Below are 18,178 nucleotides of genomic sequence, written 5' to 3' on the forward strand. Positions count from 1 at the left end.
ACGTGTGTCTTGCGCAGAATGTCAATCCGAAAGTACACACGGAGCTCACGATTTGGGGATGTTTTTTTAGCGACGTCAAGTCCAGCAGCAGAAGCGAACGGCCTGCTTGCGGTCTAAGTAGTCACATGCCATTCCTCCCATGTAATGTAATACAATGTCCCGCCGGACACATATACGGACGACGTGAGGCAAGCAAAAGTCAATACTTCACATGCACGGTGGTACATCCATGCGTGTGTGCAGTTTACATACACTCCTCAAACTAGTTTAGGGCATGGCCCGGCCCGCCCCTCTCCCAAATAAGTCCCGCATGCAGCAGCCCTGCAATGGATGCCGCAGAGCAAGCGAAATAAACGGGGAACCGTCACCAAAAAGCCTTATCCGAAAAGTGTAGCTGTTCTGCATCATGCATGCTGCAGGAGGCATGGAGTCCTCATCGGGGAGACGCGTTTGGGAATGTTGGAGCCGTTTGTCATGGGATATAGAATGCGGTAACTGGGTGGGCAGCGGGCATCATTGGGTGAATACAGTACATGGGCGGACCCCTCATTATCCAATTCATCCCTCCATGATGGGAACTATTTCAGATGCTCTAGCAATGGCATGCGTGTTCAACAAAGGCATCAATATCAGGCGATGCTGTGTTCTTATTATACCTTACATAGCCTATAGGCCTGAATCATGACGTTTGACCAAGTTTTAGTTGTAGGCTTAATATCACTTATACTATTAGAGAGGAACACCTAACACAATGGCGTGCTTTGTTAAACTTAGCACAAGGTAGCCTAGAAGCCCAAAAAATCCAATCTCCTCTAAGCCAAAAGCCAAATTCTCTGTGGAAAAGAAGATAACATCTATTCAGAATAGCATAGTAAATAAAAAGTAATCCATCAATTGTGAGTAACACGTCAATTTCAAATACAATGCATGCTCAAAAGTATTATTGTTTGCTAACTTGACGTCAATGTTTGTTTACATTCAGATGATAACGTTCATTTATGGTCTGCGCCTGCAGACTATTGCTGTATCATCCCTGCTGCCGCTGCTGTTCGCCGTTCTAGCGCCATCTGGTGGCCAACTATCGTACCGCATTATGAGAGATTGATGCTGGTTCGCCTATGCATGCATGGGCTCGTCAACCCGGTAACCTTGCCCTGATAAACCGGACACCGTGCTGTGCATTGATTGCAAACCCCACCGCTTTCGTGTAGATCCAATCGAATTCCCTTGGCCCTCCTCTGGCAGACAAACAGCTCGTCATTCACCACACTATTTGCATCAATGTAGGCCTGTTACAGTGTACTTATTTTGCAATAGCAGCCATTCTGAAACTGCATGGGAAGGAAAGCTGCTTGTTTACTATAACTAGTGGCCAAGGACGGTTTGTTCTTGATCTATTAGATGTATTTTTAAGAACCACTTAAACCTCTTTACTGTATTTTCACACAAGGATTAAACCTCAACTGTTAAGGGATCAAATAAATTGACAGAAAGGGGCCTTTCCATCTACCCCAATTCTCTACACTAGCTATTTCTGTTTTTCTATTCTCATTCTCCCATATCACAGAAAATCATTGTAGCCTACCATGAATTTTGATAGATATTACATTTTTATTTCATAATAAATAAAAATCAAAGTCTTATTTAAATTGTTTCGTAAAAAAACAACTTGACATTTCACAGTGTTGACACAGCAACTTTGGAGGATAAAAGATAGCACATATAAATGCTCACATTCAGAACAGTATATGATTACAGAAACTAATCGGCAAAAGTTCTGTGGCACTTTTCTACTTCATTCAGTAGTATACAGCAACACTGTACACATTAATATAATATATATTTATAAAGTTTACTAGGAACTGGTGTTTATTTCTCCCTTGTTAGCGGGTTTATGTTATCAGCTTGAAGGCTAGTACTAAATCTGGGAAAGTCAGACATTGGACAAATCTGGGTGTACAAAAACAGATGTGATACCATCTTGTTGCTAATTAGTCCCACAATTAAGAGAGCTTTAAGATGTGTGTGGTGGTGGTGGTGTTGCAGTATGCATGTTTTCAGAGCAACACATTTCTCTAGCTGCAAACACATCACCTCTGAAACATATCATTATTCATTGACAGTCTGGCAGTCCCGAATACTAGTACTAGCATCCTAGCACACTAGAAACAAACTGCATTGAGTGCACATACATTCTCAATAACCTCTAGTCTAAAAGGTATTTCAGATTCCAAAAGCTAAGTTTGGTTACACACAGTGATTAAAAACAAAGCAATATATAAACTGCAGGTGGTTTTCAAATACATTATAGAATAGAACTAATGTAATCCATGATAAAAAAATAATACAATTATTTAAATAAAATTTCAGACAACTGAACTGAGATACAATCTTATGTATTACTGCCACTTCTGTTTTTCTGCCCTCAAAAGTCAATGTAAAAACACATGTCTGATACGGTAACTATTATAAGACACACAGTGTATAAAACAATGCTTTTGTTCTTCAAGTCTATATAACGCAATGGTAGGAGGCCCGTTATCATTGATTCATAAAAATCTGTTTCCCACTAGCCTTCTACTGGAATGATTCAAGAGGAAACGATGATCTTTTCTTAAACTCCTCCAGGGGTCACTGTTTGTTCCCTTACATGTAAACTAAATAACACAACGTGTTTTATGTTGGACATTTACCGTAGGGGGTAGGAAAACATGACGTGTAGCTCCTTCAGTTGTTACAGGCACTAAAGCTGAGGAGGTGATGAGAGGGCGTCACTCGACTGAAGCCATCTGGATCCGAACTGAGAGAATACACAAATTATATTTTAGCTCAGTGTCGGCCTAAAGTAAGTGTGTAGCTTCAGATACACTTCAAATGAAGGACTTTGACACTGGGTCGAACAACTCAACTCCCATTGATGACTTTTGAACTGTAATACTCTGAAGGCATAGTTTTAAAATGCTGAAAAAAAACAACGAAGAGATTGAACAGTCTCACTTGTCTATTTTGGTCCAGTTATACATTTACCAAAAACTGATATGACCCAACTGCTCATGAAAGAAAATGCACATGGAAGACAATCCATCTTTCTTATGTAAAAATCCAAGGCTCGCTTGTAACAAAATAATGTAAAAAAAGACAACAATGTACAAAACTACGCAAAAAAATTGACAACTTTGAAAATATCTTAACAGTAAAAGTAGATACATTGGATCGAAGTGTCTCTGGAATGCTTCAACGATACCCTCCCCTTTTCCCCCATGTAAAGTGACAGATAACGGTCATTCTTTATACAATAATACGGTTCAGGTTAAAAAGTCTACTCCAATGACTCCAATGACTCAACAGGCTGATTCATACACCTGTGTTGAATAGCACAGTAAGACGACTAAAGAACACTCTCATCATCTGGATCCCTGGAGCTGGTGTACCCCTCTCCACACATCTCCCCACACTGCAGGGCACTGGAAGGTTGCCATGGGGGGACGGGGAACAGGGGAGATCTGCTACACGGGCTACATTTGCTGGTTGATTTATGCCAGCACTGACAACATTGTGGATCTGGTTTGGTAGATCAAATTAATGCGATTAACCCAATCATCCTCTCATAATGATAAAAATCACCCGATGGCAACAGATTTATGCCCCGTAAAATCTTGTCTGGCAGTCTGCGTGCATAATCACTGACGTAAGAAGAACCATGAATGCAAAGCATGGATGTTAAAGGGCTAATTCAGACCAAATCAGGCGAAATCAACCATTCATTTGCATGGGGGTAGTGCGTTCTGCGTTTGGTTCTGAAAATAAAATGCAGCCGATTGCGGTGAAAAGTTGAAACAGAATCAACTTTTGGAGAAACAACCTGATGTCACGTTGTGGGAGCCAATCATGCAAGTAGGCGATCAGACAGGAAGATTCCCGCGGGAAGAAGGACCTTGTTTACCATGTGGCGTCAGCATTGTATTATTGTGAATGGAAGAGAGACTGATCGCCGCCGTGTTGTCCTTTCCAGTGCTCTACAACCCTGTCATGGAGGAGTCGTTTAAGTTCCCAACATGACGTCAAACAAATGAGGTGAGACTCCCACATCACTGCGGCAGTTAGCACTAATCGCCGCAAAGCCTGATGGGTCTGAATTCGCCCTGACTCAGCCTGATGCGGTCTGAATTCGCCCTGACTCAGCCTGATGCGGTCTGAATTCGCCCTGACTCAGCATGATTCGGTCTGAATTCGCCTCGACTCAGCATGATTCGGTCTGAATTCGCCCTGACTCAGACTGATTGGGTCTGAATTCATCCCGACTCTGCCTGAGACGGTCTGAAATCGCCTCAACTCGGCCTGATGCGGTCTGAATTCGCCTCAACTCGGCCTGATGTGATCTGAATTCACCCTGACCTGGCCTGATGCGGTCTGAATTCACCCTGACTCGGCCTGATTCGGTGTGAATTCACCCTGACTCGGCCTGATTCGGTGTGAATTCACCCTGACTCGGCCTGATTCGGTCTGAATTCACCCTGACTCAGCCTGATGCGGTCTGAATTCACATTGACTCGGTCTGACTCAGCCTGAACCCGCCCTGACTCGGCCTCTAGTCGGCCTGGCCGCCGTTGTGGCAGCCCTTGAGGTAGAGCTCGTCGGGCTGGGCCAGGTGTGCGTCGTAGCCCTCCATGTACAGGCTGCTGGTGCTGCTGTTGCTGCCGCCGCTGCTGCCCCCGCCCCCGCCGCCGCCGCCGCCGCCGCCGCCGCCGCCGCCCAGGAAGCTGGCCACGGCGCGGCCCTGCCGGGCGTGGCCCACCGCGTCGCTGAACACCTTGTTGATCTGCTCCTCCGACGGCATCCACCAGTCGGGGTTGGAGGCACAGTGCATCCGTATGAACTCTGGGGGAGGGAGGGGGGAGAGAAAGAGAGGGAAATCAAGGCGCTTGTGTTTTTAAGACCTGATGAATAGGTTAATAAATGAATACATTTGTGGATATACATACATCTATACCCTACATATCCTACATGTACATTTACCCTACATGGAACCCATTTTTCCCATTAAAACCAGACAGTGTGAGTGCCAGGCGTTGCGGCAAAAACTGCAGTTCATTCATTCATTTAAATGGCGGCGGTGGGGGCTACATGGGGTTGCGAAAAAAGCCGCAGCTGCTGCTAATTGGCCATCAGTAGCTCTGCGATTAGAGTACACGCTTGCAAGCAGAAGATCCCTGGGTCGAATGATACTCGCACCTAACATCTGATGTGGTCTGAGGAAACAGCTTGTCTATGGTCTACTATTAAGCAATGGTCTACTGCTTCCGGCAGTGAAGGCACAATCCTTGAGTCTATGATCTACTACTAGCAGCAGAGGATGCAGGCCTTGCACACACTGTGTTGGCTGCAATGGGCTGGTATAGGTTAAAGCTATTTCCAGCAGTCTGGTCTGAAAAATTGCATGAAATAAAATCACTGTCATAGGTTGGCTACTTCCAGCTGTAGGGGCGCTTTGGTTTAATTGGGGGCGCGATCTCACATGGAGAAAATAGGCAGAAGGGTCGCATTTTCGACTATGAGTTATTTACCTAAAGTAACCTCCAATATAATTCACAATTTCCTTAATTGTATGCAGCAGGTGGCAGCACACAGCTGCATGCTTGACACCGGTTAATGCTGCTTGCAGCTATATTATTATTTACATTTTTGGTTCCTTTAAAACATCGGTCAAGCCGCACCTTTTTAAAATAGCTTTAATATTTAACTCTATCTCTGTTATTCTGATACTTTGTGTACCTTACTAATGTTTGAGTGGGACTTTTATATACATTTGTTTGATAGGCCTACTACTGGGACTTTTATTTTCTTAGTGCCTTTGAGTACTTACTAACTATTATTCAATTAATTAATTCATCCTTTTCACCATCATCATCGTTATCAACACCGTCATCATTATAATGACATCATCAACATCAACGTCATCCTCAGCGACACCATCATCAGTATCCTAATGTTCACCATCATCACCACCACAACCACCATCATCATCATCGCCCCTCACCTCTGAGGCAGCTGACCTTGACCGGGTTGAGGGGGCGTCGCTCCAGGCCGGGCTCCCCTGAGTGGACGGAGCGCTTCCTCTTGCCCAGGCCGCAGGAGTACTTGAGCTCGTCGGTGGTGAACACGAAGCGGATCAGGTAGCGCAGCAGCCGGCGGCCGTCCTTCTTGGAGGAGTTGACGGCCTCGTCCCACTGCTTGTTGGTGATGAACAGAGGGTAGTTCCCCAGGAGCTGCTTGCTGCCCTGGAGAGGAAGGGAGGGGGCGGAGAGAGGGAGGGGGCGACAGGGAGAGGGAGGGGGCGGTGAGAGGGAGGGGGAGACAGTGAGAGGGAGGGGGCGGTGAGAGGGAGGGGGAGACAGGGAGAGGGAGGGGGCGACAGTGAGAGGGAGGGGGAGACAGTGAGAGGGAGGGGGCGACAGTGAGAGGGAGGGGGCGACAGGGAGAGGGAGGGGGCGACAGTGAGAGGGGGGGGAGACAGGGAGAGGGAGGGGGCGGTGAGAGGGAGGGGGAGACAGTGAGAGGGAGGGGGAGACAGTGAGAGGGAGGGGGAGACAGGGAGAGGGAGGGGGCGGAGAGAGGGAGGGGGCGACAGTGAGAGGGAGGGGGAGACAGTGAGAGGGAGGGGGAGACAGGGAGAGGGGGGGGGGAGACAGTGAGAGGGAGGGGGCGACAGTGAGAGGGAGGGGGAGACAGGGAGAGGGAGGGGGAGACAGGGAGAGGGAGGGGGAGACAGGGAGAGGGAGGGGGCGACAGTGAGAGGGAGGGGGAGACAGGGAGAGGGAGGGGGCGACAGTGAGAGGGGGGGGAGACAGTGAGAGGGGGGGGAGACAGTGAGAGGGGGGGGAGACAGTGAGAGGGGGGGGAGACAGTGAGAGGGAGGGGGCGACAGTGAGAGGGAGGGGGCGGGGAGAGGGAGGGGGAGACAGTGAGAGGGAGGGGGCGACAGTGAGAGGGAGGGGGCAACAGGGAGAGGGAGGGGGCAACAGGGAGAGGGGGGGGAGACAGTGAGAGGGAGGGGGAGACAGTGAGAGGGGGGGGAGACAGTGAGAGGGGGGGGAGACAGTGAGAGGGGGGGTAAATCCTGAGGTGACTCAAAGAGTCAGGCCTCAGTGGGGTTGCGGCCTTTGAAACGGTGTGTGGAAGTGAGCTCAAAGTTGTTCATACCATCATGTTCCTTAAGAATTATTTGTCCAATATGTGTGTTGTAACACATATGTGTATGTGATACTATCTTTGATGTACATAAAAAATACAGAAAATGTTAATGTCTATGCACTCCATATTGAATGCAATTTTAAATTGCATGAAATAAAGAACTGTCAAATGTTACAGTTTTTGTCCTATTCAATCATAAATATAGCATGTATTCAATATGTAAACTGTAAAAGGCATTTCAAAATTTGACCCAAAAACTTTTACTGAAATAATAATAAATATTTAGGCTTCTCGTTGCAACAGGTAGTTTGAAATAAAAATAAAACACCAACCTCAAAGACTGTTTGCCGTTCTTCTTCCTGTAAAAGTAAGTAAGTAAGTTTCTTTAATCTCACATTTGATTTGATTCTGCATTCATTATCTTATGAAAGTATATACAATTTATATACCCCATGTATCATATTTATATTTCTCTTATTTAACGTTTGGCTTAACACACGTACCTTCAGCAAACTACCCAAATCAATACACAGGGCCCAATTCCATACAGCAAATGGTATGAAATTGGAGATGCTTGCCAGAAACAGGTAACGCTTGAGTCTGAGTCAGTCTGATGTAAGCTAGGTGTTACCTCTGTCAGCGGCTCCTCTGCAATGGGCTGAACTAGCTGGTTGTGGAACTGCAGGACCGACCGGAAGTAGTCCAGAACATTCTGACACGGCGCTGTATCAAAATAGACCGTTTATACGTAGGTTATTATTCATTCAAGGATACATCTTTTTGCCGTTTTACTATGAATATATGTGCTTTGCTGAACCTGTAAATGTCTGCATAGGAATAAAGGGAGTTAAGGGGCATATAAGCTTGCAAGCTAGTTTCACGTTAGTGCCAGTGCGCCATTAACCAATGAACAGCGATAGAAGGAAGATAATGAAATAGAAAACAAGGTCTGGGGCACACATACTATCAATCTACATTATTTGACTATGCAATCTGAATTTGATGGCAGCCAGGTATCAAATTCAGCACCCATTTTATTCCTAAGGCGCCCCCAAATTGTAAAAGTGTAATCATCTTCTCCAAAATAGACAGTATAGAATAGGTTATGAGTCACCGTAGAAGATTGGATCACTCCTCATTCCCAGGGTTTCCCGCCTTTTCCCACTGGCTCTTTTGGCCTTAGGTTAGGAGTTCCCCGCTAATTGAACTGGAAATGGGCCCTTGAAGCCCTTTGAGACCTAACCTTGCATTGAACTGTAGTGTCTCACATTTCTACTAACTATAGTTCACCTCTATATGAACCGTTTGTCCCCTCTTTAGTTCCTCAACCTAGTTCCCCTAAACGGGCCCTTGAGATAGGGCCTCCTAATATCCTCCTCTCGCCTCCTCTCTCGTCTAACCAAAGCCTCTGTTCAGCGGGAATCTCTTTGACGGTGTTGCTACCCTGGCAAAATAGTTCATGTTGTGATACTTGGATTGAGGTGATTATTTTATGGGGTGCCAATACTTAGCTCGAGAAAATAAACACGTGAAAATTAAAAACGTTGAAAGAGATTTTTTAGACTATGAATTTCCACTGTACTTCATAAAGGTTCAATAAAAGCGTGCTCGAAATGGTGGAAATAAATGCCAGCTGTTGAATTCTTATGTTTCCCATGTATCTCCACTTTGAAAGGGCCTTCATACAAGAGGAGAGGAGAAGATGAGTTGAAAGAAAGAATGTGTTATAGATCTTAAACGTGTATTGTATAGTAGAATTGTAGGAACCCTGCCACCTAACCTGCCTTTCCATTCCGTGTAAAACGTACGCATACCTACACCCCTAAAGGAGGTCCAACACATCTCTACCAGCAGCCAACATAGACAACCCCACCTCACCTGGTATGTTCTCTAGCTTATTCCGCAGCTCCTCGTTCTCCTGCTGCAGAGACAGCACCTCCTGCTCCAACTCCAGGCAGCGGGGACAGCAGCTCTCCTCCTCCTCCTCCTCCTCCTCCTCCTCCTCGGGCAGAGTGGACGAAGGGTGAAGGTACGACTCGGACGGCGCCGGGGAGCTCCAGCCTCCCAGGGCCTGGTGGCCGTGAGGGGACACCCCGGACCCGGGCTCCGCCACCGGGCACAGCTCTACCTCCGGGCCCCCCGGCTGGCCCATCAGGCCCTGGCCCTTCAGCGGCTTGGGCCCGGAGAGCAGGTAGTTCTGCAGGGAGTCGGTGAAGATGCGCAGGAAGGCGGAGGTCTGCTGCTGGTTCCACTGGCTGCGCTGCGCCTCCCCCTCGGGGTCGGTGGTGGAGCAGCTCTCCTCCTGGGGCGGCGTGGGGCCCGTCCCCAAGGAGGAGTCCATGGGCTGGCCCCCCGGCCCGTCCTCCTGCTTGATGGTGGGGGAGGAGGAGGTGGAGCAGGAGGGCTCCATCAGCCGACCGTTGTTCAGGAGGCTGAGGACGCGGCTGCACTGCTGGGCGAAGGCGTCGAGGATCAGCCGGTTCTCTGGGGACGGAACAACGCTGGTTACTCTGCCCAGGGTTAGTGGTGTCGCGAAGGCAGAGAGAGAGAGCGAGAGCGAGAGCGAGAGAGAGAGAGAGAGAGAGGGAGAGGGAGAGAGCAAGAGGGGGAGAGAGAGAGAGAGAGAGAGAGAGAGAGAGCGAGAGGGGGAGAGAGAGAGAGAGAGAGAGAGAGAGAGAGAGAGAGAGAGCGAGAGGGGGAGAGAGAGAGAGAGAGAGAGAGAGAGAGAGAGGGAGAGAGAGAGAGAGCGAGAGAGAGAGGGAGAGAGCGAGAGGGGGAGAGAGAGAGAGAGAGAGAGAGAGAGAGAGAGAGAGAGCGAGAGGGGGAGAGAGAGAGAGAGAGAGAGAGCGAGAGCGAGAGCGAGAGAGAGAGAGAGAGAGAGAGAGAGAGGGAGAGAGCGAGAGGGGGAGAGAGAGTGGGAGAGAGAAAGGGAGGCAGGACTATTTAGTGGTTAGGGGGTTCCCATTCAAAAGGTTCTGGGTTTGAAACCCCCCAACCTGCTCTATATTATAAACCATCACTCTATTACACACCCATTATCATCACTCTATTATACACCCGTTGGCTGCATGCAAAAAATGTGACCTGTACTCAGGATGTGAGGCGTCGGGTGTCAGGGTGACACATACCACAGCAGGTCGGTTTCCTGTACCATATTAATGCCGCAGATTTATCAACAGCAGCAACAACAAAGGTTAGGTGTCAGGCGTTTCGAAACGGTTTCCTATCTCCAGTCCACCCTGCCTGTTAAACTGTTCATATTTGTTTGGATTGAAAAGCTATTCGATCTGTATTGCTCCTTCATATAAAATAAAGTCAATTAAAAGAAAGGACACAACAGGAATGAGGAAGCGTATTTCTGTGAACCTCTTCGGACAGAAATCGGCTTGAAGCTGTTGAGCAAGAAGCACCCCCCTCCAATGAGATGATCTCACACGTCCACCTCACACAATTATGAGTGGGTCGGTGGCACGTAGGCATTAACCGCTTACGTGCATGCACGCACACACGCACGCACACAAACACACACACACACTCACACTGATACACACACATTCACAATCACTCACACACACACAAACTCACAATCACGCACTCACACACACACACAAACACACACACAGACACACAGCCACACTCAAACACGTTCACAAACACACACACACACACACACACACACACACACACACACACACACAGATATAGAGACCGTGTTGGATGTGTCTCCAGCCGTCGGGACGTGTCTATCAGACTGCTGCAGATGTGCCGTGTTTATTAATATGCGTGCCGTCTCCATGTTCCCAGCGAGATGTGTTTGATATTGCCCCCCCCCCCCCCCCCCCCCATGCCCCCCCTCCGACAGGCTCGGTGGATGTGCTGAAGCCTCATAAAATGTCATTAAAGAAACATCATGCACGGCAGAGGCCCCGTTTATTTTAATCACAACTCTCTGAGTTCTGGGGGCCTCTGAATGTAGTTCACGTCGCTGTGATCTCGCTGGTATATCCTTCATTCGTACCTCACTTATGTAACTCTCTGTTGCTCCTTTTTCTCTGTTTATCTCTCGCTCTCTATCTACGGCTATCGATTGCTCCCTCTTTGCTGCCTCTCTTTTACTTTGTCAATTTGTTTGTGTCTGTCTGTCGTTCTCTGTCGGTATCTGTCTATTCATCTCTCTCTGTTTCCTCTCACCCTATCTCTGTGTCTCTCTTTCTTCCTCTCTCGCTCTCTCTCTCTGTCTCTTTCCCCCCCTCGCTCTGTCTTTGTTTCTCTATCTCTCTGTCTCACCCTCTCTCCAACTCTCTCTCTCTCCCCCCTCTCTCTCTGTCTCTATGTCTCCCCCTCTCCCCCCCCCCTCTCTCTCTCTCTCTTTTCCCCCCTGGCTCTGTCTCTATCTCTCTCTTTCTGTCTCGCCTTCTCTCCAACTCTCTCTGTCTCACACTCTCTCTCTCTCTGTCTGCCCCTCTCTATCTGTCTCTATGTCTCCCCCTCTCTCCCCTCTCTCTCTCTGCCCCTCTCTATCTGTCTCTATGTCTCCCCCTCTCTCCCCCTCTCTCTAGAAGGCAGACAGGCCTCTCCTCTTCTTTAAATCGCACCGTGCTCCACTCCCACAGCCCTGTCTCATGTGTAGACTAATATAGATTGTGAGCTGTTGTAGATTGAGCGTCTGATTGGCTGCGGAGACAGAGTAACCGCCAGCGAATCCAGTCCGCTGCAGCAGCTGACGTTATAACGAGATTAATATCTGATTAGCCTGATGAGACGTCAAATGTTTAATTTAGTGACTGCAGAGATTCGGTCCATTGCTTTCATCTCTCATTGTGGGTTCGTTTTGATACACACACGCGCATACACGCGCGCACACACACACACACACAGACACACAGACACACACACACACACACTACAGGCCGCTCAGACGTATATCATTAAACAATGCTCTTGAGCGCCGGTGGGGACGTGCACATGCAACTGAAGTATCTCATTTTTTGATTAGTGGAACATAACCCCATTCCCCCCCCCCCCCCCACCAAGCCCCCCAACCCTCCAACCAACCAACCCCACCACCAGCACCACAAAATCAATCACTGCGAACAGAGAAGAAGATGGAAAAACACGAGCAACGTTAGACAAAGGAGGCACTACGGTTAACTAATGATAGCCATTAGAGATGGAGGATAAACATATGATCCAGTGTGCTGCCACCAAGTGTAGTCTCCGCTTCAAACTATGTATGAATAGTTTGGTCCTGTAAATGGAATCTTATTTTATAGATCATTAAAAAAAAAAAAGTATCTACAAATACACTAATAATACATTTAAAAAAAAAAGATAACATAATAAAAAGCATGTTACGAGTACATTTCTGACCATGGTAGTCCGGTCTTGTTTCGAATACTTGAAATCACTGATCAGCCTACTCAACAAGTCTCGGGTACCTGAGCTGATACCGTAGCTGCAGTCTGGGGACGCGACCAGAGCGGCTCTCCCAGGTGAGAAGCCAGCGTCGGGACGCGGCGCTCCACGCTCCCCGCCCCCGGGGTGCCGCTGGGGGCAGCCGGCCGCGCTGCTCCCCGCTGCCGAGGTGGACGTCGCGGCTCTACTGCTGGGCCTGTTCTCACTGCAATGGAAGCGATGCTGCTGTTGTGGTGGAGCCGCGTGATGCTGCTGGCTACTACTGATAGTGGCGGTGGTCTGGTGGTGCTGTGGCTGCTGCTGCTGCTGCACCCTCTGTTGGTGATGCGACGAGGTGAAGGGATGCGGCTGCCCGGGGTTGTAACTGAAGGGATGCTGTCCGCCGCCGCCAACCTCATCGGCACCACCGCCGCCACCGAAGAGGGGAACCTCCACCACAGCCGACCTGTCAAAGCGCGACTTACCCGCCGAGCGCTTACTTTGGAAGGGTTTGAGGCTGCTGCACGGACCCCGCTGTTGTTGTCTGCACATCTTAGGCGCGCAGGGCCCCTCTTCTGCGGGCTGCATGTCTCTTTCCATCGCGGTGGTTATTAGGGCAATTATTATTATAATAATAATTACTATTATTATTATGATTATGATTATGATTGAGTGTCGCGGCGGAGGCGTGTGTCTGCTGGCGGCGGTGTGGAGTCCTCGTCGGGTGACAGGCGGCTGGTAATGACCGAGGACCTGTTCTCGTCACCGTCTGGCTCGGTCCCCCTGCTCCGTGTACATTGTAGACGAAGGGTGGGCTCATCTACAGACAGGCTGCGGCTCCAATCCCCAGCCGGGTACGCTGCTGTTAAACCACTGGGCCGAGGGTGATGCGGGCGGGACTTGCGTAGCCGCGCTGCTCGCTGTTGTTAAAATGGTGCTGCTGCTGCTGTAGACAAAACACACGTCTGCAGCGCGCACACCTGCACAAGTCTCACGGGCTCCCTGCCAGCCAGCGTGTGTTTAAAACGATTCTGGTTTGGAAACGGTTTCATTGATATGCACACGGACTATCGGACGACAAATTGATCAATTTGCTTTAAAAGCTTCTCCTAATTATTGAATGGCAGCGTCTGCCCCCCCCCCCCCCCCCCCCCCCCCCCATCCCCAAATGTATCAACACGTACTGAGATTGAAATGCATTGGAAGGCCTAGAAGTGTCGAAGAAGTGTCGAAGATGTGTCTGATGTCGGACTTGTATGATCTCCACAAAACGTGAAGGAAGACCATGCACCGGGCGCAGGTGGTGCACGTGTCGTGTGGCTCGTGCAACCTTCAGGCTCTGCGCGCGGAGTGCATTCAGTCACACATTCACATCCTGTTGTTGCGAGCAGAAGGCGAGCGCCAGTAGCCAGAATATTGTGAATGCGTGCGCAGAACAGAGCCTGTGGGGTTCTGAAGGAGAGGGACAGTTACACAGTAGTCAGGCGGGAACTTTATCCTGAGTTAATAACCCTCAAAATAGAGTTAGGATGTTTGTTACGAGTTGATATCTTGACAAGTTACCTCACAGACACGCACACATGCGCACGCGCATATACACGCGCGTACGCAGACCAGCGCGCACGTACGCGAACACACAGAAAATACAGTTCCCGTTTAAAGTCTCTCTCCAGCCTATACTTACAACATACAAAGAGAGAGAGATCTCGTAACAAAACAAATCAAATGAGTTAATTACATTATTCTCATCATATTGGCATACATGCAAAATAGTGTTGGTTAGGTTAGTTTTGGAAATTGGCGCCTACCCAAGCCACTGAATAGTTGCCCTAGATGTTAGATCTTGGGTGGGTTAAGGTCTATGGGCTTACATTTTTTATAATTCTTTTTTTATTTATTTATATTATTTTCTAAACATGGAGTGGACAGTTCGTGTAGTCTACCGCATGGGGGCGCCTGGTCAATTGGTTATGTAAGTGTCTGGCGCAAAGGCACAAGTTGTTGACAGCTCCAATTTATCAAGGTATTTACTAGAGTAGATGTTTACTGAACTTATCTCCTAAAAAAAAAATATATATATATATATATATAAACTGCTCGGCAGGTGCGATACAATGAGTAAAAATAAATGAATACAAATAAAAATATAAGATAGTTATTTCTATTTCAATGTTTTTTATGTTTTGTTATGGTTTACAAATTCCAAACTATGGATTATTGCCCAAATTGTTTGTGTGTCTGCATGAACCAGACGTTCTCACTAAGCCACAACCCCGCGCTCTGACCATTGGTCGACAAACGATGTGGACGCGCACGTCTGGTCAATGGGGTGCGCGCGCGCCCGTGGAGTCAATCAACAAAAGCGACAGAATTCAAACGAGGCGGCCAGCCGACTGCAGCGCGCGGAGAGTAGCGGATCGACACACACACCGCGTCTTCACTCGGAGGAGAACCACAACAACGGCATGGATTACTTCCAGAAAGTGGTTTCCACTCGTCCTCCAGAGATAGCATCGCGGTGGTAGTCAGTCAAGTGTGTGTGGGTGTGTGCATATACACAGCTTGATTCATTCTGGCACCGTTTGATGAGAAGAGCGATAATGTCATCGGAGGACTCGAGGAGTGATTCACCGGGACAGCCGTGAAGAGGAGTCTGGTCGGGGTGGTTTTACACGTGCGATTTATGACAAAAACGAAATAAAATCGACTCACTAAGTGAACAAAACTCAAAACGTGATGGAGATCCCCAAGTGATGAGCTTGTATGAGGAGGGTCAGGTCGGGAATCGATCGCAATGAGATGGTTTTGATCCACTTCCACACCAGCTCTCACACTCCAGCGTCCGGCGGGACACAGTGACCAGTAAAAGGATGACGGGTAGGGGGCTGCTCCGCTGGCTGCTGTTGGGCTATCTGACCTGGAATCTACGGATATCCGACGCACAGGGGGAGTACTGCCACGGGTGGCTGGACGGGCACGGGAACTACCATGAGGGCTTCCAGTGCCCGGAGGACTTCGACACCACGGACGCCACGGTGTGCTGCGGCTCCTGCGCCCTGCGGTACTGCTGCGCCGCCGTGGACGCGCGGCTGGACCAGGGGACCTGCACCAACGACCGGGAGCTGGACAGCACCGAGTTCGCGGCCCGTGAGTTCACTTACTGCCGTCAGACTTCTTCATCACAGTGTGAGGGCAGGGGAGATTAAACATGAGCGCTGTTGCTGTGTGCGGAATACACATTTGATTCACTTATTCAACTCATTGGGTCTCATTCAACTATTAAAAGTTGGATAAGAGCGTGAGGGGAGATTAAACATTAGTGCTGCTGCTGTGTGTGAAATATACATTTCATTCACTTCAACGCATTGGATCTTATTGAACTATTGAAAGTTGTATAGGAGGGCCTACTGTAGGCTACACGATGTTTTGTAATCATTTAAAAATGTTTTAGTTCCAAGATTTGGAAAAGCTATGTAATAAATTAGTGGTCAGCTGCTCTGTCCAAAAGGATTTGTATGAAATGCTTTGGCACATTATTGAAATGAATGATTTAAAGATTCACCGGGTGGATTCCACTAGGCACCACAAGGAAAAAGCAACAGTTTGGAAGGTTGATAAAGACAGCACATGAGTTTATTTACCTATTATTGAAGGACAAGACAAATCATGTTACAAATACTTCTACAAATTTATGCATTATATTTATTATTCATTTATCTCCATTTGTCTTTTGTAATACACAAATAAAGTGTTTTGAATTTATTATGAAGACACTTTTATAAAGTAAATATTTGTATTAGAAAAGCTCTAAAATGATAATAACCCAACATGGTCATATTGGGTTACATGGAAATATTATTCTTTTTACAAAAAGTGATATTGAAAACAGAAGTCAATAGCCTTTAAACCATTGTTTAACGACACATTTCAAAACTGACTTTCCTCAGTGTCAGATTAACCTTACTTCTGAATTAAACGTCGATTAATAAAAAAAACTTACCTCAAATAGACCGACACACACATTACCTGAAAAAACCATGTGGAAACACACACAATAATTCAGCTTCTATTAATCATCCACCTAGCTAAACCATCATCCCCTGGAGAAAACCCTAACCCTAACCCTACCCCACCTGTCTCCTCGTCCCCCCAGAGCCCATCTACGTGCCCTTCCTCATGGTGGGCAGCATCTTCGTGGCCTTTGTGGTGGTGGGCTCCCTGGTGGCCGTGTACTGCTGCACCTGCCTGCGGCCCAAGCAGCCCACGCCGCAGCCCATCCGCTTCTCCCTGCGGAGCTGCCAGGGCGGCGAGACCATCCCCATGATCCTCACCAGCGCGGCCCCCAGCCTGCGCACGCCGTCGCGCCAGTCCAGCACGGCCACCACCAGCTCCAGCTCCGCCGGCGCCGGCAGCTCCGTGCGCCGCTTCTCCGGCGGTTGCCTGGTGACGGCCACCATGTCGTCGTCGGCGACGCTCCACTCCTCCTCGCACGCGCCCCAGACTCTGCTGCCCCCGCCCCCGCCCCCGCCCTACACCAACCCGGCGATGGCGGCGGCGGCGTCGGGGTGCGTGCAGCACCACCAGCACGCCCTGGCCTCCGGACATAGCCTGACCCAGCTGCAGATGCACCAGGCCCCCATGCTGGCCCACCCCTCCCAGGGACAGGGCTTCCTGCTGCCCCGGCAGTACTACTTCCCCCTGCCGCCGGACCCCTACGCCGGGGCCAAGGGCTTCGCGGACTTCGGACAGAGCTGACGGGGCTCTGGCGGTGGGGGAGAAGCAGCCAATACACGGTCCAATAGAAACTAACGGGCCGGGAGACAGTGGGCCAGCCTGCTAAGGTTGAACCCATGGAATTAGGGGGGTATGAGGGACTAAAGGCCGGGATTACGGAGCTGCTGAAACAGATTTTTAAGCTTGGAAGACTTTGAAATCGCCGAGCCCAGTGGCTGAGCGTTTTGTACGGCTGTGTCGGAGCGCAGGAACTATTATTTTGTAATAAAAGTGAAATTACTACACACACAGTGCTGGCTTTGTATGGTATGCACCTTCAACCGTCCCCGGTATATCCTACATCTCTCTCTTCTTCTTTTGATGCCCTATAAAAAGGTTTACATGATTCTTGATACGAGTGTGTAATATTCACACAAAACAAAGTTTGAGGAGGGGAACTACTTCAGATCGAGTCGGGGTCGAATAGTAAACACTGGCAGTCCCGAGCGTTTCTTTCACAACACCATGCGGTATTTGGACAGAGCGAAAAGACAACAGAGCCGGGGTGTAATAACTATTCCTCAAAACCTGTGAATAAAACGGCACCTCGACCATTTACGGTCATAAAGGAAGGGTCTGGTCAAACCATGAATCATCCCTTTTTTTTTATTGCTTTCTTTGACCAATCTAAAGGTCAACTCGCGAGCGTGAGCCAAGCGTCTGTTCACTTTTCCAACGCAAACAGACGGCCGTGGGGTCACCCAGGCTCCACACTAACAGCTCACTACCTGCCTGGTGCTCGCTCTCTCTCGGCAGATTTGAGTGCAGGAATGCAGCAGTGAGGATCAGTCATTGTCGATGTTCAGCGGGCATGCCACGG

The 18,178-nt window shown here is 48.7% G+C and overlaps 2 protein-coding genes across 2 annotated transcripts; one reads left to right on the top strand and one right to left on the bottom strand.

Moving 5' to 3' along the window:
- Nucleotides 1-1,649: 1,649 nt before the first annotated feature.
- bend4 (BEN domain containing 4) lies at nucleotides 1,650-13,454 on the bottom strand. Its single transcript, XM_079745053.1, has 6 exons — nucleotides 12,630-13,454; nucleotides 9,070-9,675; nucleotides 7,823-7,914; nucleotides 7,524-7,550; nucleotides 6,038-6,278; nucleotides 1,650-4,878 (listed from the first exon to the last, which is right to left on the bottom strand). The coding sequence occupies exons 1-6, from the start codon at nucleotides 13,183-13,185 to the stop codon at nucleotides 4,589-4,591; spliced, it is 1,812 nt and encodes a 603-aa protein (XP_079601179.1). The 5' UTR covers nucleotides 13,186-13,454; the 3' UTR covers nucleotides 1,650-4,588.
- Nucleotides 13,455-15,455: 2,001 nt separating this feature from the next.
- shisa3 (shisa family member 3) lies at nucleotides 15,456-17,450 on the top strand (the record flags this gene model as incomplete). The annotated part of the gene is made up of 2 exons (XM_079745492.1): nucleotides 15,456-15,732; nucleotides 16,739-17,450. 2 exons carry the CDS (start codon nucleotides 15,456-15,458, stop codon nucleotides 17,338-17,340), a joined length of 879 nt encoding a protein of 292 aa, XP_079601618.1. The 3' UTR covers nucleotides 17,341-17,450.
- Between the last annotated feature and the right edge of the window lie 728 nt (nucleotides 17,451-18,178).

The sequence above is a fragment of the Pollachius pollachius genome (genome assembly GCF_949987615.1).
Source record: "Pollachius pollachius genome assembly, chromosome: 10".
Taxonomy (NCBI): Eukaryota; Metazoa; Chordata; class Actinopteri; order Gadiformes; family Gadidae; genus Pollachius; species Pollachius pollachius.

Coding starts and splice junctions, on each gene's coding strand:
- bend4 (XM_079745053.1), bottom strand. CDS start 13,185: ATGGAAAGAGACATGCAGCCCGCAGAAGAGGGGCCCTGCGCGCCTAAG. Junction 9,676..12,629: donor CAGCTACGGTATCAGCTCAG/GTACCCGAGACT, acceptor TTCCGTCCCCAG/AGAACCGGCTGATCCTCGAC. Junction 7,915..9,069: donor TAAGCTAGAGAACATACCAG/GTGAGGTGGGGT, acceptor ATTTTGATACAG/CGCCGTGTCAGAATGTTCTG.